Here is a 16,759-nt window from a genome sequence, read left to right as displayed (position 1 = left end):
GGAGGAAACAGTGGACAATTGTTGGTGACAGTAGCAATAGTGCCCCATCTTAGATATCAGTGAGAGGAATAGTGCCTTATTGTAGATATCAGTGGGGGGAATAGTGCCTCATCGTAGATATCAGTGAGAGGAATAGTGCCTCATTGTGGATATCAGTGAGAGGAATAGTGCCCCATTGTAGATATCATTGGAGGAAACAGTGGACAATTGTTGGCGACAGTAGCAATAGTGCCCCATCTTAGATATCAGTGAGAGAAATAGTGCCCCATCTTAGATATCAGTGGGAGGAATAGTGCCTCATCATAGATATCATTGAGAGGAATAGTGCCTCTTCATAGATATCAGTGGGAGGAATAGTGCCTCATCGTAGATATCAGTCGGAGGAATAGAGCCTCATCCTAGATATCAGTGGGAGGAATAGTGCCTCATCATAGATATCAGTGGGAGGAATAGTGCCTCATCATAGATATCAGTGGGAGTGCCCCATCATGCCAGTGGGTGTAATAGTGCCCTAAAAGCCAGATAAAAGGCAAGCAAAGGGCTACATCCTGCCCACAGCTTGGGAGACCTTTACGCTACTCCACTCACTTTTAAAAGAAAAAAAAAGTAAAAACCAAAGACCACTATTGAGGTGCCCCTGCTGTGTGTTTCTAATTACAGTACATGATGCAATACACAAGGTCAGCCAAGTCTCTATAAAAGAACTACAACCCAAAGAAGACCAGATGCGCTCCAGACCACTCATAGATGCTCACACTTCACTAGTCTGATGCCATTCTGTATCAGTCATTTTTATGGATGTATGTACGCAACCAAGTAGAGAAAAGGCGAAAAGCCGATTTAGGTAGAAGCTTCTCAGCTATGTAAGTTTTTATAGTATAAATGACTGCCTGCTGACAATATTATGGATTATTTCTAAGCTAAGAACATGATGTTAAGCTAGATGTGCATTAAACTTTAAGAACCCAGGCATATTAATAATCTTACGCTGCTCTGAAATCCTCCGACTTGCCCGTGCATGTTGGCATTTGGCACAAGATCCTGGCTACTGGTCACCGGCTCTGGAATGATGGTGGGGTTCAGTACAGCTTTTTTTTCCTTCAGGTTAAGGACTAGTCCTAGCTCTGGCAATGGCAGACAGGAAGGTCTGTTGAGGCCAAATAGTGTGTGGTAGAGGTCCACAGCCCCACAACGTAGTCTCCAGTCATGTGAAGTACCTGCAACATTTAAAAGGTTGGTGGTTACTGGGGAAAGTTAATACGACAAAGTATACATAATTCAGTCCCTTCAGGTGTAAATTGACTACTGATTGTGAAGGCATGTAACTTAACCACTTGCTTACTGGGCATTTATAAACCCCCCTCCTGCCCAGACCACTTTTCAGCTTTCAGCGCTGATGCATGAATGACAATTGCGCGGTCATACAACGCTGTACCTAAATGAAAATGTTATAATTTTTCCCCCACAAATAAAGCTTTCTTTTAATGGTATTTGATCACCTCTGCGGTTTTTATTAATTTTTTTTAAAAAGACCGATCTTTTAAGCAGGGCAACCACTCAGCATGGCACTCAGAAACAAGTGGGGATCACTGCAGTAGTGGTGTCAGCTTTAATGATTTCCACGGCATCAGCCAGGTATAATATATGTATAATTGCTTAACCAAGCTGGACCAACGTAACTATGATTAAAACATCCGTAGCTGAAATTCTTCTTTAATATGGTCTTTAATAGGGTCATCTAATCCTTCAATATACAGTATTATCCAAAGCTTTGAAAAAAAAAAAAAAAAAACACACTCTAATTGCCCCCACAGTTTCAAAGTTAAAGGATAAGTTTGCCTTTCGTAGCATGTTATAAGTTACACCCATATTCAGGGAGTAACATGTTACGAATGGACCGCCTCCCATACCCCCTGATCCCTCGTTGTGACAGCTAGCGAGGGATCTTCTACCCCCTCGCTAGCTGTCACAATTAAGAAAAAAAAAATGTGCCCGAGCGGGGCTCCGCCTTGCTTTGCCATGTCACTCATTCACAGTCCTCTGTGAATGACAATCTACAAGTCCTGACAGCTGTTCAGGCTGTTGGCTTGCTTGGTTTTCAAAAAAACTACTGTGTCGCTGTGGTAGTTCAAGGAGTCTTCCTGTCAGATTGTATCTGCTTGCCCATACGATATACAGGCACACATATACTGACAGGTCTGCAGGAGACCTGCATTGCACCAGCGATCTGCAGATTGCTGGTGCAATGCTTTAGATACCCCCAGAAACAAAAAATGCTAATTTTTTTACCTGCAAAAAAAATTTGCATTTTTTGTTAAAAGGTAAACTTATATTTTAACAAGTTACACCGTATTTGCGGGTGTATAAGGCGACTGGGCGTATAAGACGACCCCCTAATTTTACAGTTTAAGATTTTTTGCCTGTACTCACCGTATAAGACGACCCCCCTTCTGAGGCTTCCGACGCTTCAAATTTCTTTTTTCTGGAGCCATATTCTTCTTTATTCTTGCTGGAGCCAATCACGGTGAGCGATGTATTCTATTAATGAATACAAAGCCTGCTTGGATTGGCAGAGGCTGTAACATCACCAGCCCACGCCTCTCTGACTCTCAAAGCCAATCCGAGCAGGCTACTGTATGTATCCTGCTTGGATTGGCAGAGGTTGTTACTCCAATCCGAGCAGGCTCTGTATTCATTTGAATACATCGCTTACCGGGATTGGCTAAGCGGTATATACTGGATGGAGCCAAAGCTACATACAGTATTACCGCACATCCAGCAGGCATCCGAGCAGCTGACCCGGCGAATAAGACGACCCCTGCTTTTTGGCCAGTTTTTTTAAGTGTAAAAGGTAAACATCACAAGCTGATCTCAAGTCGTGTCTTTTCCTGGTACAAACCACTACCTGCATTGGACTTCACCTTCCTGCTGTGAACTGGATACCATCAATTACAAGCGTGTATGACCCATTAGGTATAAGCTTATTTTGGGTCCACTGATTCCGGTAAGCCTCCATTCATTTCGGTGGATTCACTTCATCTTATATCTGCGAAGATCAGTCACGTTTATTTTTGCACAGTCACCAATTTTTTGAACCGTTTTCAAGTTTCTCAATTTTCAGAGACTTTTTATCTGATTTCAATTTTTTATATTTGGATTTATCATCATTTTCACTTATATGGTTGTCTATGAGTGGATATTTGTCATTTTATCTATTCTACGTTCTCACCAGGGCTGTGGAGTCGGAGTCGGAGTCGAGGAGTCGGAGTCGGGGGAAATTTTGGGTACCTGGAGTCGGAGTCGGCAAACAATGCACCGACTCCGACTCCTACTAAATTTAGATTGGAATAAAAAAAAAGAAAAAAGCAAGTTTAAATGTCCCAATTCACAAAAAGTTATAATTAATGACTTCTCTACTGTAAGAATAAAGACCAATGCATGCAGTGCCTCACGTAACCGCAAAACGAACACGTTAAGTGACCGTGAAGAAGCATGCTTTTCATGTGCTTCACTATATGGCACGCAACGCACAATTAGGAGCTGCAATACTTATACTTTCCATAGTGTTGTGTTCTGCTTTTACAGGGAACGCATGTTAGAGAACCAGTAAGTGTCCAAATAAAAAAATTCCAACAGGAGTTTTATAAAGCACTAAAAGAAGTTGAAAAGTATGATCGCTCATCAAAACTTACTGCTGAAGAAACCATCCTTGTTTATCCAGAGATCGTTAGTGATGTGGCCAGAATAGTTACTGCAATGCCACCCACCCAAGTCAGTGTCGAAAGATTATTTTCAGCCCTAAAAATAATAAAGTCTGACTTAAGAGCCTCTATGAAAGAGGATCTGGCAGAGGCAATTCTCTTCCTTAGAACTCTACATTGAATGGATTTGCATTTGCTAAGCCTATAACTACATTTCAAGATTAATATAAACCATTTCTAGGTTTTTCAGATTTTGTTTTTGGTTCATTATAGAGAAGCTTTGTTTTTGTTCTAAAACAACCAAATAATGTGGTTTGTATTTTTGAACTGGTAAAGATCCTGTTCCTGATGTTTATGCCTGCTGCTACTATCCAGTCACTTGATTGTTTTCATTGTGTTTGTCTTTTGCTTAAACTGTGCAATACAGTAGACTGTTGGCTTCCCAGCCAGTAGTCCTGTGGTAGGTTGCGTTTCTTTCCCTCAAGGAATGTATAAAATACATTCGCATATTAATACAGAGGAGTCGGAGTCGGGGAGTCGGAGTCGGAAGTACATAAAACTGAGGAGTCGGAGTCGGAACATTTATCTACCGACTCCACAGCCCTGGTTCTCACATATATTTAGCGCTACATTTTGTGTTTATAAAAGGTAGTCTTATACGCCAGCAAATACAGTACTTTATATTTTAAACTTATATTTTAACAAGTTACTTTCCTTATTAGCTGACAATCAGAAACCTAACAGCAGCTTTCTAACAGATTTCCGGGGCTGATTAATACAAACACATATAGAAAATGTTACGGAGACTTTGAATGTTATGCAGTGAACAGAACTCAGACATGCTGTGCTTCCTTCGAGTAAACAAAATCGTATTCTGTACTTCAGGACACAAAGAAAGGATCCAGGTCCCTACTATAACATTTGGCAGATTGTTTGTCTGGCGAGCAGCCTGTCAGTTCACCCCACCTCCCAGAGCGCAAATCGCTGATTAGAAAATAGATCAACAATGAACAAATTCAGCGCTCTCAGATACACAATTAAATCCTTGTTCAAATGTGTCACACTGCCAAGACTTAGGGGGTACGATTTCCCACAGTGCTGTTTCTGTGCAATAGCTAAAACAGTTACGGGGAACGCCTCTACTTTTTTTTTTTTAACTAAAAACAGTCTATATGGTGCAGATGGTCAGAGATATAAATACAATTACTGAGGACCATATTCATCGTACATTATCCATCCACCTAATCTAGCTATGTATTTTATCTGATTACCAAAAGGAGGCGTCACAGAAAATAAAACATCACTCGTTAGCGTGCCATCATCATACACACACACACATTCATTCTACATACATTAAAAGAGACTTTATTTTATAGCACTCAAAGAAAATATATCCAAACAAAAAAGTATAAATTTAACAAGCGCTTGGAAAAATCTTCAGATTAAATTTATCAGTATACACATTACATGAAATTTGACCATTTGAATCTCAAATATTATTTTTTTTTGTTATACCATTCTCCTGATACAATCATAGGTGTAATTACAAATGATTAAATTTTTATGCAATGTATATAGGTAGTGCGTTTAATGTAAATTGTTGTTCAAGTATAAAACTTTTATTCTCTTTGGATGCTATAATTTAGGTGCCACATAGTGTATTCTAGCCATATTTTTTTTCCTGATTATTATAAATGTTATTCTGAAATGAGAATATGCAAGGATATGTTACTGTGGCTCGGTTTTATTGGATAGATTTACCAATAATTTATATATTAATGTTATAAATTTTACTGATTCCAAATATGCCAAGTATTTGTTAAGTGCTGACAAATAAGACATCAACTACAGCAGTGGCACAGTGTAACATTGTAAAAATGTCAATCTGTAGAAGATTTGTGAAGCCGTTAGCATTTGCAAAGCATTAAGTCTCGGTTCACACTGGTGCGATGCGGGAAACCCTGCGATCCAGTGCTGGTTCCCGCATTGCACCTGAATCGCACACTGGTTCACACCGAGATCTACAGTGTGTATAACAAGCATGCTATTCTGCATATACAGACAGATTTTACTGTTATGAGTTTACATAAACTTTAAAGACCAACTCCAGCTTTAGTTACATGTTACACCCAAAAATAAAGTGATTGTAAAGTCTAATCCTCTAATCCCCCCCCCCCAAAAAAAACAAACAAACATGTTATGCTTACCTGCTCTGTTGCAGTGGAATTGCACAGAGCAGCCCGATCCTCTTCTTCTCGGGTCCCTCTTAGAAGCTCCTGGCCCCTCCCTGATGAGTGCCCCCACAGCAAGCAGCTTGTTATGGGGGCACCCAAGCAGAGTCACAGCTCCCTGTGTCCTTTCAGACACAGAGCCCCAGCCCCGCCCTGCCCCCTCTCTCCTCCGATTGGCTAGCTGACTTTGGCACCGCTGCTGTTTCTCATCAGGAGAGAGAATCTTGGATGGCTAAGAAAACTCATGGACATCGCTGGACAGAGAGGGACCTCAGGTAAGATAAAAAAACCTTCTGTCTTTACATCCACTTTAATCTCCTATATTACACATCTCTGTGCCATCTGTAAATAAAGGTCCATCACACGCTGCTTTTTCCTAGACTTATTGGCCTGCCAAGAGAAGCTAGGCTCATACAGTACATGACACTTCAGTTGCAAAGCTTTTATGTTTTTCCTGATGCACACATCAAGCACTTTTACAAAGACTCTCAGTGGGAAGCCGTGAAATGCATGATGCTTGCTCAGCACGTGGTTTCCAAAAAGTTACAAGTGTTGTTGATGCGACAGGCTCAAATATCCCTTTCACACATTATGAGAGAAACCCGAGCAGGAAAACCAAAAAAGTCCCCTAAAGATGGCCTCAGTTAGTAATTAAGCCAGCAGTCTATGTGTGGTATCCCAGGGGGCAGAGATTGTGGTTAAATGCATATGCCAGAGCGTCTTTTCTCAATGAAAGGCTTCACAAATAAGTATTTACATGGGGCACATTAAATACTGCTCAGCTTTGCTAGAGCCCTTTATGCAACACAAGCAACTTGTTCCTAGGCTCTCTGTATACTTCGAGCAGAACGCCAGGCAGGGGTTAAACTCCACAAAGATAATAGTTATTCCCCATCTGCACTGTGCCATTTTTGTAAAGCCAGATCACAGCCTGTGAAAATGTCACATGTGCCCATCCAGTAGGTACGACTTTGAACAAATAGCTGCCATTGTCAATGTTCCAGTGGCAATGTATGTATAGCAAACTCTTATTTTTAGTTCTGGGTAGAGCAGGGAGTAGAGTAGTTTTCCTCTGCCAAAGACAATACATGGAATGAGCAAAGTAGAAGCAGTTCTAAATCTGCAAGGCAAAGGCATAATGTGTTAGTATGCATGGCATACTAGCACATTATGTGCAACGTACTTGAAAATGAAGCCTTACAGCGAGATGCAATGTCATTGCTGGAGACAGCTTCTATCTTCACTTGTCTTGCTTCCAGGTTCGTGGACGGCACAGGATTTTGTAGGAATGGCACGGGTGGGCATTCCTTCACAGCACATGCGCCAGTGATGTCACTGCTGCATGTACAGTAAAATATCTCCTAAACGGTACACGTTTAACCACTTGAGACCCGCGCTATTGACAAAAGACGTCAACAGCGTGGCTCTCAGGTGCCAACTGGACGTCTTTGGACGTCATTTGAAGTGCATTACCCGCGCGCCTCTCCGGGTAAACACTGTCCCGGCGCATCGCTGAAGAGCTGATGCGTGTACCTGGCGGCCGCGATGTCCGCCGGGTACACGCGATCGTCGGGAACACAGCAGGGACGTGGAGCTCTATGTGTGTGTAAACACAGAGCTCCACGTGCTGTCAGAGGAGAGGAGACCGATCTGTGTCCCTTGTACATGGGGACACAGCATCGGTCACCTCCCCCAGTCACCCCCCTCGCCCCACACAGTTAGAATACACCCAGGATACACATTTAAACCCTTCCTCACCCCCTAGTGTTAACCCCTTCCCTGCCAGTCACATTTATACAGTAATTAGTGCATTTTTATAGCACTGATCGCTGTATAAATGTGAATGGTCCCAAATTTGTGTCAAAAGTGTCCGATACGTCCGCCGCAATGTCGCAGTCTCAATAAAAATCGCAGATCGCCGCCATTACTAGTAAAAAAAACAAATACAAATCATAATTCTGTCCCCTATTTTGTAGGCGCTATAACTTTTGCGCAAACCAGTCGCTTATTCCGATTTTTTTACAAAAATACGTCGAAAAATAAGTATCGGCCTTAACTGAGAAATTTTTTTTTTTTTTTTTTTTTAAATTGGGATATTATAGCAACAAGTAAAAAATATATATATTTTTTTAAATTGTCACTCTTTTTTTTGTTTATAGCACAAAAAATAACCTCAGAGGTGATCAAATACCACCAAAAGAAAGCTCTATTTGTGGGGAAAAAAGGACGTCAATTTTGTTTGGGAGCCACGTCGCACGACCGCGCAAATGTCAGTTAAAGCGACGCAGTGCCGGAAGCTGAAATTTCGCCTGGGCACGAAGGGGGTTTATGTGTCCAGTAAGCAAGTGGTTAAGAGATATTTACGCTACCTATAGGTAAGCCTTACCTATAGGTAAAATGTATAGATCTCCTCTTTGCTAGCTGTCACAGGAACCACAAGTGAAAAAGATTGTAAATATACTACCTCATACTTTTATTACAGCGATTTGCAACTTTCTTATATGCTGTGGAAGCAGAAAATAACTGTAGTATTTGCCACTACTCTACTGATAGCAGCAATCGTCTGGGTCCTGTTCTGGCTGCCATTCTACATAGAGCACAGGAAGTTGCTTGCTCGGCACTGCCATCATTCACAGAACGCCTTGTATTTTTTTTTTCTCAATGAATACAGGCAGTTCTCCGATTGGACAAGGTGGATATATTATGTTTTACAATTTAGATTCTGGTCATTTTTCTTACAATGCTTTATTTTTGTGGGGGTGGGGGTGTCGGTGTTTATTTATTTATTTTTTTATTACTTTTACAATATTACTTTTAAATATTTATTTAAATGTCCCCCCCCCCTTTTTTTTATCAACCCTGTTGGGGGGGGGGGGCTTTGGTGAGATATCAGGGGTCTAAGACCCCCGACATCTCCCCTTTGATACAGGGAAAGGGACAGATTTCCCCAGTCTCAGCTGCACTGAAGATGAATAGACAGGAGACGGAGGCTCCTCTCCATTCATAAACTGAAGCATCGTAAACACAGTTAACATTCCTCACTCATGAACGGACAGATTACTGACACTACTGTGCATTCAAAAACGGAAGGAGTCGGTAAATGACAGATTTACTGGCTCCTTCCTCCGTTCTCCATCCTGACAAATCCAAGACAAGAGGTGACCGGAGGACACAGGAGCCAATCAGGGATGATTGGTGCGGCGGTGGGGGTCGTTACAAGCACTGCAAATGCTCTGTATTTAACCCTACTATTAACCTTCCTTTGCTCTATCCAAAATGAAAAAAAAAAAAGTTTTGCCTATAGTTCTACTTTAAAGTGGTGATAAAGCTTAGTTTTTTCCCCCTTATAAAAATAATATTTGATATTGCAAAAACAAATATAATTTACAAATTACTTGTAAATGAAGAACATGTAAGCCTCAATAAAAGGTAAAGTATGGCTCACTCATGTGAAACTGTTATCGAGTATGTAGCCAAGATCCAAGGGCCAGATTCACCAAAAGAGATACAACGGCGTTTCTCCTGATACGCCATCGTATCTGTTTCTATCTATGCGACTGATTCGTAGAATCAGTTACGCATAGATATCCATAAGATCCGACAGGTGTAATTGTTTTACACTGTCGGATCTTAGGATGCAATACCGTAGCCGCCGCTGGGTGGAGTTCGCGTCGTAAACCAGCGTCGGGTATGCAAATGAGCAGTTACGGCGGATCCCCAACGGATTTTCGCGTTCGCTACGTCGTCCGTAGTCAAGTTTCCCGTCGCAATTTTAGTCGTTATTTTACCTGCCCTAACTTTAGTCAGCAACCGTATTGCTGTCTAAAGTATGGCCGTCGTTCCCGCGTCGAAATTTAAAATTTAACGTTGTTTGCGTAACACGTCCGGGAATACGGAAGTACGCTACGCACGTCGCCGTTCGGAAAAATGACGTCACGGCGCGCAAAGCACGGCGGGAGTTAGGAAACTGAGCTTGCGCAGTAGGTCCGGCGCGGGAGCGCGCCTAATTTAAATGGCACACGCCCATTTGAATTGGCCCGCCTTGCGCCGGAGGCCGCCGGCGTAGTTTTCATCGCAAGTGCTTTGTGAATCAGGCACTTGCGATGAAAACTTGCGGCGGTGTAACGTATCTACAATACGTTACGCCGACGCAGTTCTATGTGAATCTGGCCCCATGTTCTTAAGCCCAACCTTATGGGAAATTGATGGAGGTCTCACGATATTGTCACATATATCTGGATGGATTTTGGATTCAGTGTATATCCTAGACTCTATGTTGGACTGCACATTATTTTCCCACCATTATTGGCTGCACATGTTTTATTAGCGCAGCACTATATATAATTGTTTAGAACTTTTTAAAATGTGCTGCCAAACTGAGTTAAGTCCAATGCGGTGAGTGCCACCTGTGGACATCTGACAGTTTTACGGAGCTCCAAAAGTGCAGCTATCACGATTCTCCCGGGGCTCCGACAGGAGAGACACTGCTTTCTCACACAACACCTATCTGCTGTCCACTCACAGACGCCTCTGTTTTTTGTGAATGTGTTCACATTATACAAAGCGTTGTGACTGAGTAAGAGGAGGGGAGGAGTGGGCAGGACAAGGAGGGGGCTGCATGCTCCCCTGCAGCTGCAGGAGCTGGGACCAGAAAATCCAGTGTCAGAACGCAAAAGTATGGCAATAGTTGCACTTCTGGCACTCAGTAAAAGTTGAAAATTAAATAAATAAGTCCATGAGGTGGCATAAAATTACCCTTTCGCAATCCAGAACATTTCACAAAGCAGCTGCTGCTTCTGTTGTAGACTAGATGAAACCCCGCTCCCCCCCCCCCAAAGAAAAAAGTCCTGCAATAAGAGAATCTGTATCAGTTTTTACAATGCAAGTCCGACAAATATCAGTTGAGCTCAACAGTGAATTCCACTTGACGCAACTTCCTGTGGTGGGATCGCAGCAATGTTGCATTGCTCCTGAATTCAAAGCCAAGTTAACACTCATGTAGCTGTGCCTGCTTGCACTACAGTGGGATGAAAAAAAGCAGCCTCACCGGTCCAGGGCTTAGAAATTCCCTCTGCTTGATCTCCAAAACGTACCTCGTCAGGAGGTACATTTTTATAAATAAAATATATTTTTTCATACCCTCTACTGTCCATTGTGCCTCTAAAGTCCGACTTTGGCCAAAGGAGTGTTTCGCTTATATTTTTACATGTAGGAGCATTCTAATTGGTCGGTCCCATCACATGGGCGGAGCCGACCAATCAGAACCCCTCTAGCCCATGCTGTTACTGCGGGAGAAGCGGAGAGAAAGCCGTGGGGGGATTTCAAGTTCAAGCGGCTATGCGATGTGTCAGAACGGACGATTGAGGCTTTCCAGGTTAGTGGGAACGGGTGCGATGGGGACAGAGAGTTCAGTGTAAGTTCACCTTACAGATTATCTGTAAAGGTGAACGTACACTTTAAGGAGGAATCTACCTCCCTTCTAGTATAGAAAAATCATATAGATTAGTTACACAGGCTACCAAAAAGCAGGCAGGCAATGTTGTTCTTTATTAGTAGAAATCCCTGCATGCACTGCAAACTGACTGATGGATACCTCTATAACTCTTGTGTCAAAGTAAATGTTTTAAAAATGACAATTGCATAGCAATGACTTTAAAAAAGCAAAAAACTAAGAATTTTATAAAAAAAAAAAAAAAATATATTATATTATATTATATTATATATATATATATATATATATATATATATATATATATATATATTATATATATATTACACACACTATTCTATATATATCAATATTCTCACACACACTCATATATATATAGTGACATTGGGGGTTGTTGGCTCTCGTGGTAGATGCATTTTTGTGTAGTGAGTCCACACCAAACAGGCATATATTGTTAAGGGCCACGTTTATTAAATAAGGAAAAAAACAAAACAAAAGTCCACTCAGGAGTCCCATGCAGGGGTTTAAACGTTGTTCAGAAAGTAACTGAAAATACTAGCCCACCTGGCTACTCTTCAACAGCACTGGTACCTTAAACCACCAGATCTTCCAGTCCAACAGTCTTGGATGCGTACAGTCTTTGGGCTCCTTAAACTCACATAGCTTCAAGCCCCTCAACGCACACAGCTTCTGGGTCGCACACAGCTTGAAGCCCTTCAACACACACAGCTTTGAGCTTCTTGGATGTACACAGCATCTATCTTTACACAGAGGCGCTCACAAGCAGCTACTGCTCCAATTCCACCTTCCTCTCACCAGCCCTTCATTATATGAGCTGTGTGCACCCGGACACACAACTTACAGGCTGTCTCTAAAACCCGGACAGAGGGTTGGAGATCCCGTCCCACCCATATCTCTGAGGAATCTCCAAGCCACAGAGCCCCTTGTAGAGATAAATAAATCTGAGGAAACTGCCAGAGCAGTTCTCGGTTTTAAAATTTAAGCTCTGCACTCAGCCGATATGCAGATTCTGTGTCCACTTCAATATCATTTTCATTGGAACAGAGCCTCGCTCTGCCACAATATATAAAAATTACATAAAACAAACAAAAAAAAAAAAACAGCTAATAACATTAAGAACATTTCATTTAATAAACAAAAATATTAAAATAAACCATACAATTTTTTTTTTACTTTCTCTATAAGCCTGTTATTGGTGGGTTACCTGGATTCATCAGCTTCCAGAGCTGGTCAACAAGAGCTTCATTACACAAGGGCGACTCCATGTTCTTTGTAAATGGCGGGTTCTTTGTCAACATGTAGAAGATCTTATGCCTAGAAATAGGAACAACGTAAGCAAAACATAACATCTGATTGCTCCAGCGTTGAAAGAAATACGTACTTATTCTGATTTCACAAACATTTTGTACAAGGGAACAACAGCTATCACCAAGGCTCTGTATGGGAAGTATAGCAGCGAGGCCATTTACTTACTGATTACTAGATCAACAGAAAACTTGCCTGCGTTGTTCACTAAAAAGGGGTTAAAGAATGCATAATAATTGCACAACCAAGACAAACTGACACATGCGTGCTCCACATCTCCAGACACTTGGAAACAATTTGAAAAACAATGGTCTTAATCCAAATAAACAGGCCATTAATTATATCAATGTCTATACACAATGCCGTGGTTATCGCTACCACCAATGTAAACAAGAGCAACACAAATGACAAGATATTGTACACAGATGGCTATAGATGCTGACATGTCAAACTCTATTACTCTCTACCCCTTATAAAAACAAAGGGAAAGATCTCTATGGCCCGGCTTCACATACATCGGCGCATATTTATGCGGGCGTAGTGTATCTAATATACGCTACGCCGACACAGCGCACAGATGCAAGCACTGGATTCACAAAGCACTCGCCCCCAAATCTACACTGGGTTTACTCGGCGTAAGCCAGTGTAGGTGGAAGTGGGCGTGAGCCATGCTAATGAGGCGTGACCCCATGTAAAATGATGGACTGAGCGTCATAAAGATACGAATATACAGCGCATGCGCTGTCCCGTGGATGCAACCCAGTGCGCATGCGCAGAATCACGTCGGAACTACTCCCTAAGATCTGACGGATCACTGCCTACGACGTGAACGTAACCTACGGCCAGCCCTATTCACGTACTACTACGTAAACAACGTAAAATACGACGGCTGTTCCCTGGTCCATACCTTTGCTTGAGTTGCGCCTAATAGACGGGGAATAACTATACGCCGGACGTAAGCCTTACGCAAACCGCGTATATTATGCGCCGGGCGCAACTACGTTCGTGAATCGATGCATCTCCCTCATTTGCAATGAGGCGGCCAGCGTAAATATGCGCCCACGATACGCCGGCGTAGGAAATTTTCGTTGGTCCGATGAAGCCTATTTTCAGGCGTATCTAGTTCTGTGGGCACGGCGCACAGATACGACTGCGCATAGTTACACTTACGCGGCGTACATCGAGATACGTCAGCATAAGTGCTTTGTGAATCCGGGCCTATGAGTTCCGAAGATCTGCCCACATGAGCATTTTGATGTCGTCTTCACAGCAGAAATAAATAAAAATGTTTGACGCAGCTTGTTATGGGGCTGCTTTAAAGGATCGATCCATCCAATTGGGCAGAATTAAAGGGCCAGACCACACAAAGTTGATATCAGATTCCTTCTTATATGCCTTGAATACCTACTAGCAAGATCTCCCTGCCAAAATGCCAGATTCCCATCTACCTGGGAGTATTAGAGCTCCTGCCTACCTTGATGTGTTCCCAGCAACAGTTTCCATAATGTAAAAATAAAAAAAGGCAAACCGATCTGTCTTATGGACACACAGAGGCGGCTCGGGATCAAGCACACACAAGTGCACTCAGCAGGTGGGAGGAGTCAGGAGCGCCGGCGAGGGCCCGGAGAAGAGGATGATCGAGGCTGCTCTAAGCTAACCACACCCAGTTATACCTTGTTCACTAACTAAACGACATTGGGTTTGCTAAAGCACTGAATGTAGCGCAGACCCCTTACAGGTTCATTGATTTGTCCCAGGCTCTCTTCTAGAGGTCGACAGATATATCGGTCGGCCGATATATCGGCCGATATTTGCCCGTTTTGGAGAGATGGGCATCGGATATTTAACATGGCCACTAGCGGTGGCCGCGGCTCCGGAGCTAGGCCAAAGCCGCGGCCTTTCCTGATGCTGTGACCGCGGCGGCAATCCGCGGATTGCCGCCGCGATCACAGCATCAGGAAAGGCCGCGGCTTCGGCCTAGCTCCGGAGCCGTGGCCATCTTGGTACACCCAGCGCGGCGGCCCTCCTCTCTGTTTACACCCACAGAGGAGGAGGGGCCCGCGCTCGTGGGACAGACACCGCTCTCTGGTGTCTGTACTGAGGAGGGAGGTGGGTGTCTATCCTGAAGGGAGAGGGAATCTGTTGTACTGAGGGTGGCGACACTATATATTTTTTTGCACCAGTGCCAATAAGTGCCACTTGCCGTCCAGTGCCATCTGCCAATGCCACCTGCCAGTGCCAATACCAGTGCCACCTTCTATCCAGTGCCACCTTCTATCCAGTGCCACCATCCAGTGCCAATACCAGTGCCACCATCCAGTGCCACCATCCAGTGCCAATACCAGTGCCACCTGCCAGTGCTAACTAAAGCCATCAGTGCCACCTGCCAATGCCAACCAGTGCCATCTGCCAGTGCTAACTATTGCCATCCAGTGCCAATTAGTGCCACCTGCCAGTCAGTGCCAACCAGTGCCACTTGCCAATGTCACCTGTTAGTGCCAGTGCCACTCGGTGCCATCTGCCAATCAATACCACCTGCCAGTGTCAATTAGTGCCACCTGCCAATCAGTGTCATCTGCTAGTACCATCTTTCAGTGCCATCCAGTGCAACCTGCCAGTGCCAATAAGTGCCACCTGCCAATCAGTGCCTTCTGCTGGTGCCATCTTCCAGTGCCAATTGGTGGCATCCAGTGCCACGACCCAGTGCCACCAAAAAATATAAAAATCGGCCTTAAATTATCGGCCGCATAAATCGGCATCATATATCGGCCATAGGCCGCCCCAATTTCTAAATATCGGCCAGAGAAAAACCCATATCGGTCGACCTCAGTCTCTTCTCATCTGGATACCCAGGCAGCCAGGCACACAACATTTGAACAGTCTTTCTCCCAATAAACCAGCGGTGGATGTCTTTTTATGCGTTATTGCTAGTTAAACTTGGATGGGGTGTGGGGAATCTTTGGGATACTTCAGAATTTAGTGCACAAATATTTGTAGGACTCCCCCACCCCCTGGGCAGAGACACAAGCACTCTGAGACTCCCAGCAGAGCAAATCCTACTTTAGCAGCACTAAAACAGTCACTCAAGGCATTAAACAGAACAGTCACTAGGATCCCTCATCCAGGCCTTTACTCGCTGTCTCCAGATACTTGGATACCGCCTGTCCAATATTACATAGACACTGTACCAAGCGGAATCCTCAGTGCATCCCCATGACTTGGCTTTAAAACTGCTTCCAAGAAAATAGGCGCTCCCACTAAACTGGGGCCACAAATTATTTTCAGCAGGCTTCAGCTAACCTCCCCAGAAGGGCAGTAGCCCTTCAGCCTGGGATCTCTTCCTCCAGGACAAGAACCATGGTGCTCCAGGCCTCAGACTAATTATGGGTTCTCTCTTCACCTTCTGGGCACACCTTTACCAGGGATTGGCAGTCCCATCAACATTCAAAGCTCAGGGTCTGCCTCTTCCAGTCCACTACATTCTAGAACCTACTAGAAGGCAGGGGGGAGTAATTAAGCCTGCAGCCTGTAAAACCCAGTCAAAAATAAATCACACATCGCTCCAATGTTTACAAAGGAGCCAAAATAAATACATTTACCTGAACCTCTCTAGCAAACCTATTCTAGGATGGTGCTACAAATATATACTTTCACAGATGAAAAAAAATAATAATAGGTGAAAACATTTCTTAGCACCTAAAACACATGGGAGGGTCTGACTTTCCTGCTTTCTTGAGCTCTGCACAGTTTAAACTGATATTAAAACGTAACCTTTTTATTTTATTTTAGTCACTTAAGCCCCGGACCATTATGCAGCTAAAGGACCAGGCACCTTTTTGCGAATTCGGCACTGTGTCGTTTTAACTGACAATTGCGCGGTTGTTTTCCAAACAAAATTAACGTCCTTTTTTCCCCACAAATAAAGCTTTCTTTTGGTGGTATTTGATCAATCATGATTGTTTTTTTTCCCCGCTATAAACAAAAATAGAGCGTACATTTTGAAAAAAATGCAATCGTTTTTACTTTTTGCTATAATAAATATCCCCCAAAAA

At 43.2% G+C, this 16,759-nt stretch overlaps 1 protein-coding gene across 2 annotated transcripts in view; it reads right to left on the bottom strand.

The window, feature by feature from the left end:
• Nucleotides 1–16,759, bottom strand: part of TAF2 (TATA-box binding protein associated factor 2) — a 181,065-nt gene that overhangs the window by 28,607 nt on the left and 135,699 nt on the right. For both annotated transcript variants that reach the window (XM_040354891.1, XM_040354892.1), the window contains 2 exons: nucleotides 12,607–12,716; nucleotides 988–1,217 (listed from right to left, as the gene is read on the bottom strand). In XM_040354891.1, the coding sequence (XP_040210825.1) occupies nucleotides 988–1,217; nucleotides 12,607–12,716 (340 nt within the window). The remainder of the gene's footprint in view (nucleotides 1–987; nucleotides 1,218–12,606; nucleotides 12,717–16,759) is intronic.

The sequence above is a fragment of the Rana temporaria genome, chromosome 5 (assembly GCF_905171775.1).
Source record: "Rana temporaria chromosome 5, aRanTem1.1, whole genome shotgun sequence".
NCBI lineage: Eukaryota > Metazoa > Chordata > Amphibia > Anura > Ranidae > Rana > Rana temporaria.
Note: the sequence above shows the minus strand (reverse complement) of the source record. Positions and strands in the feature narration are given on the sequence as shown.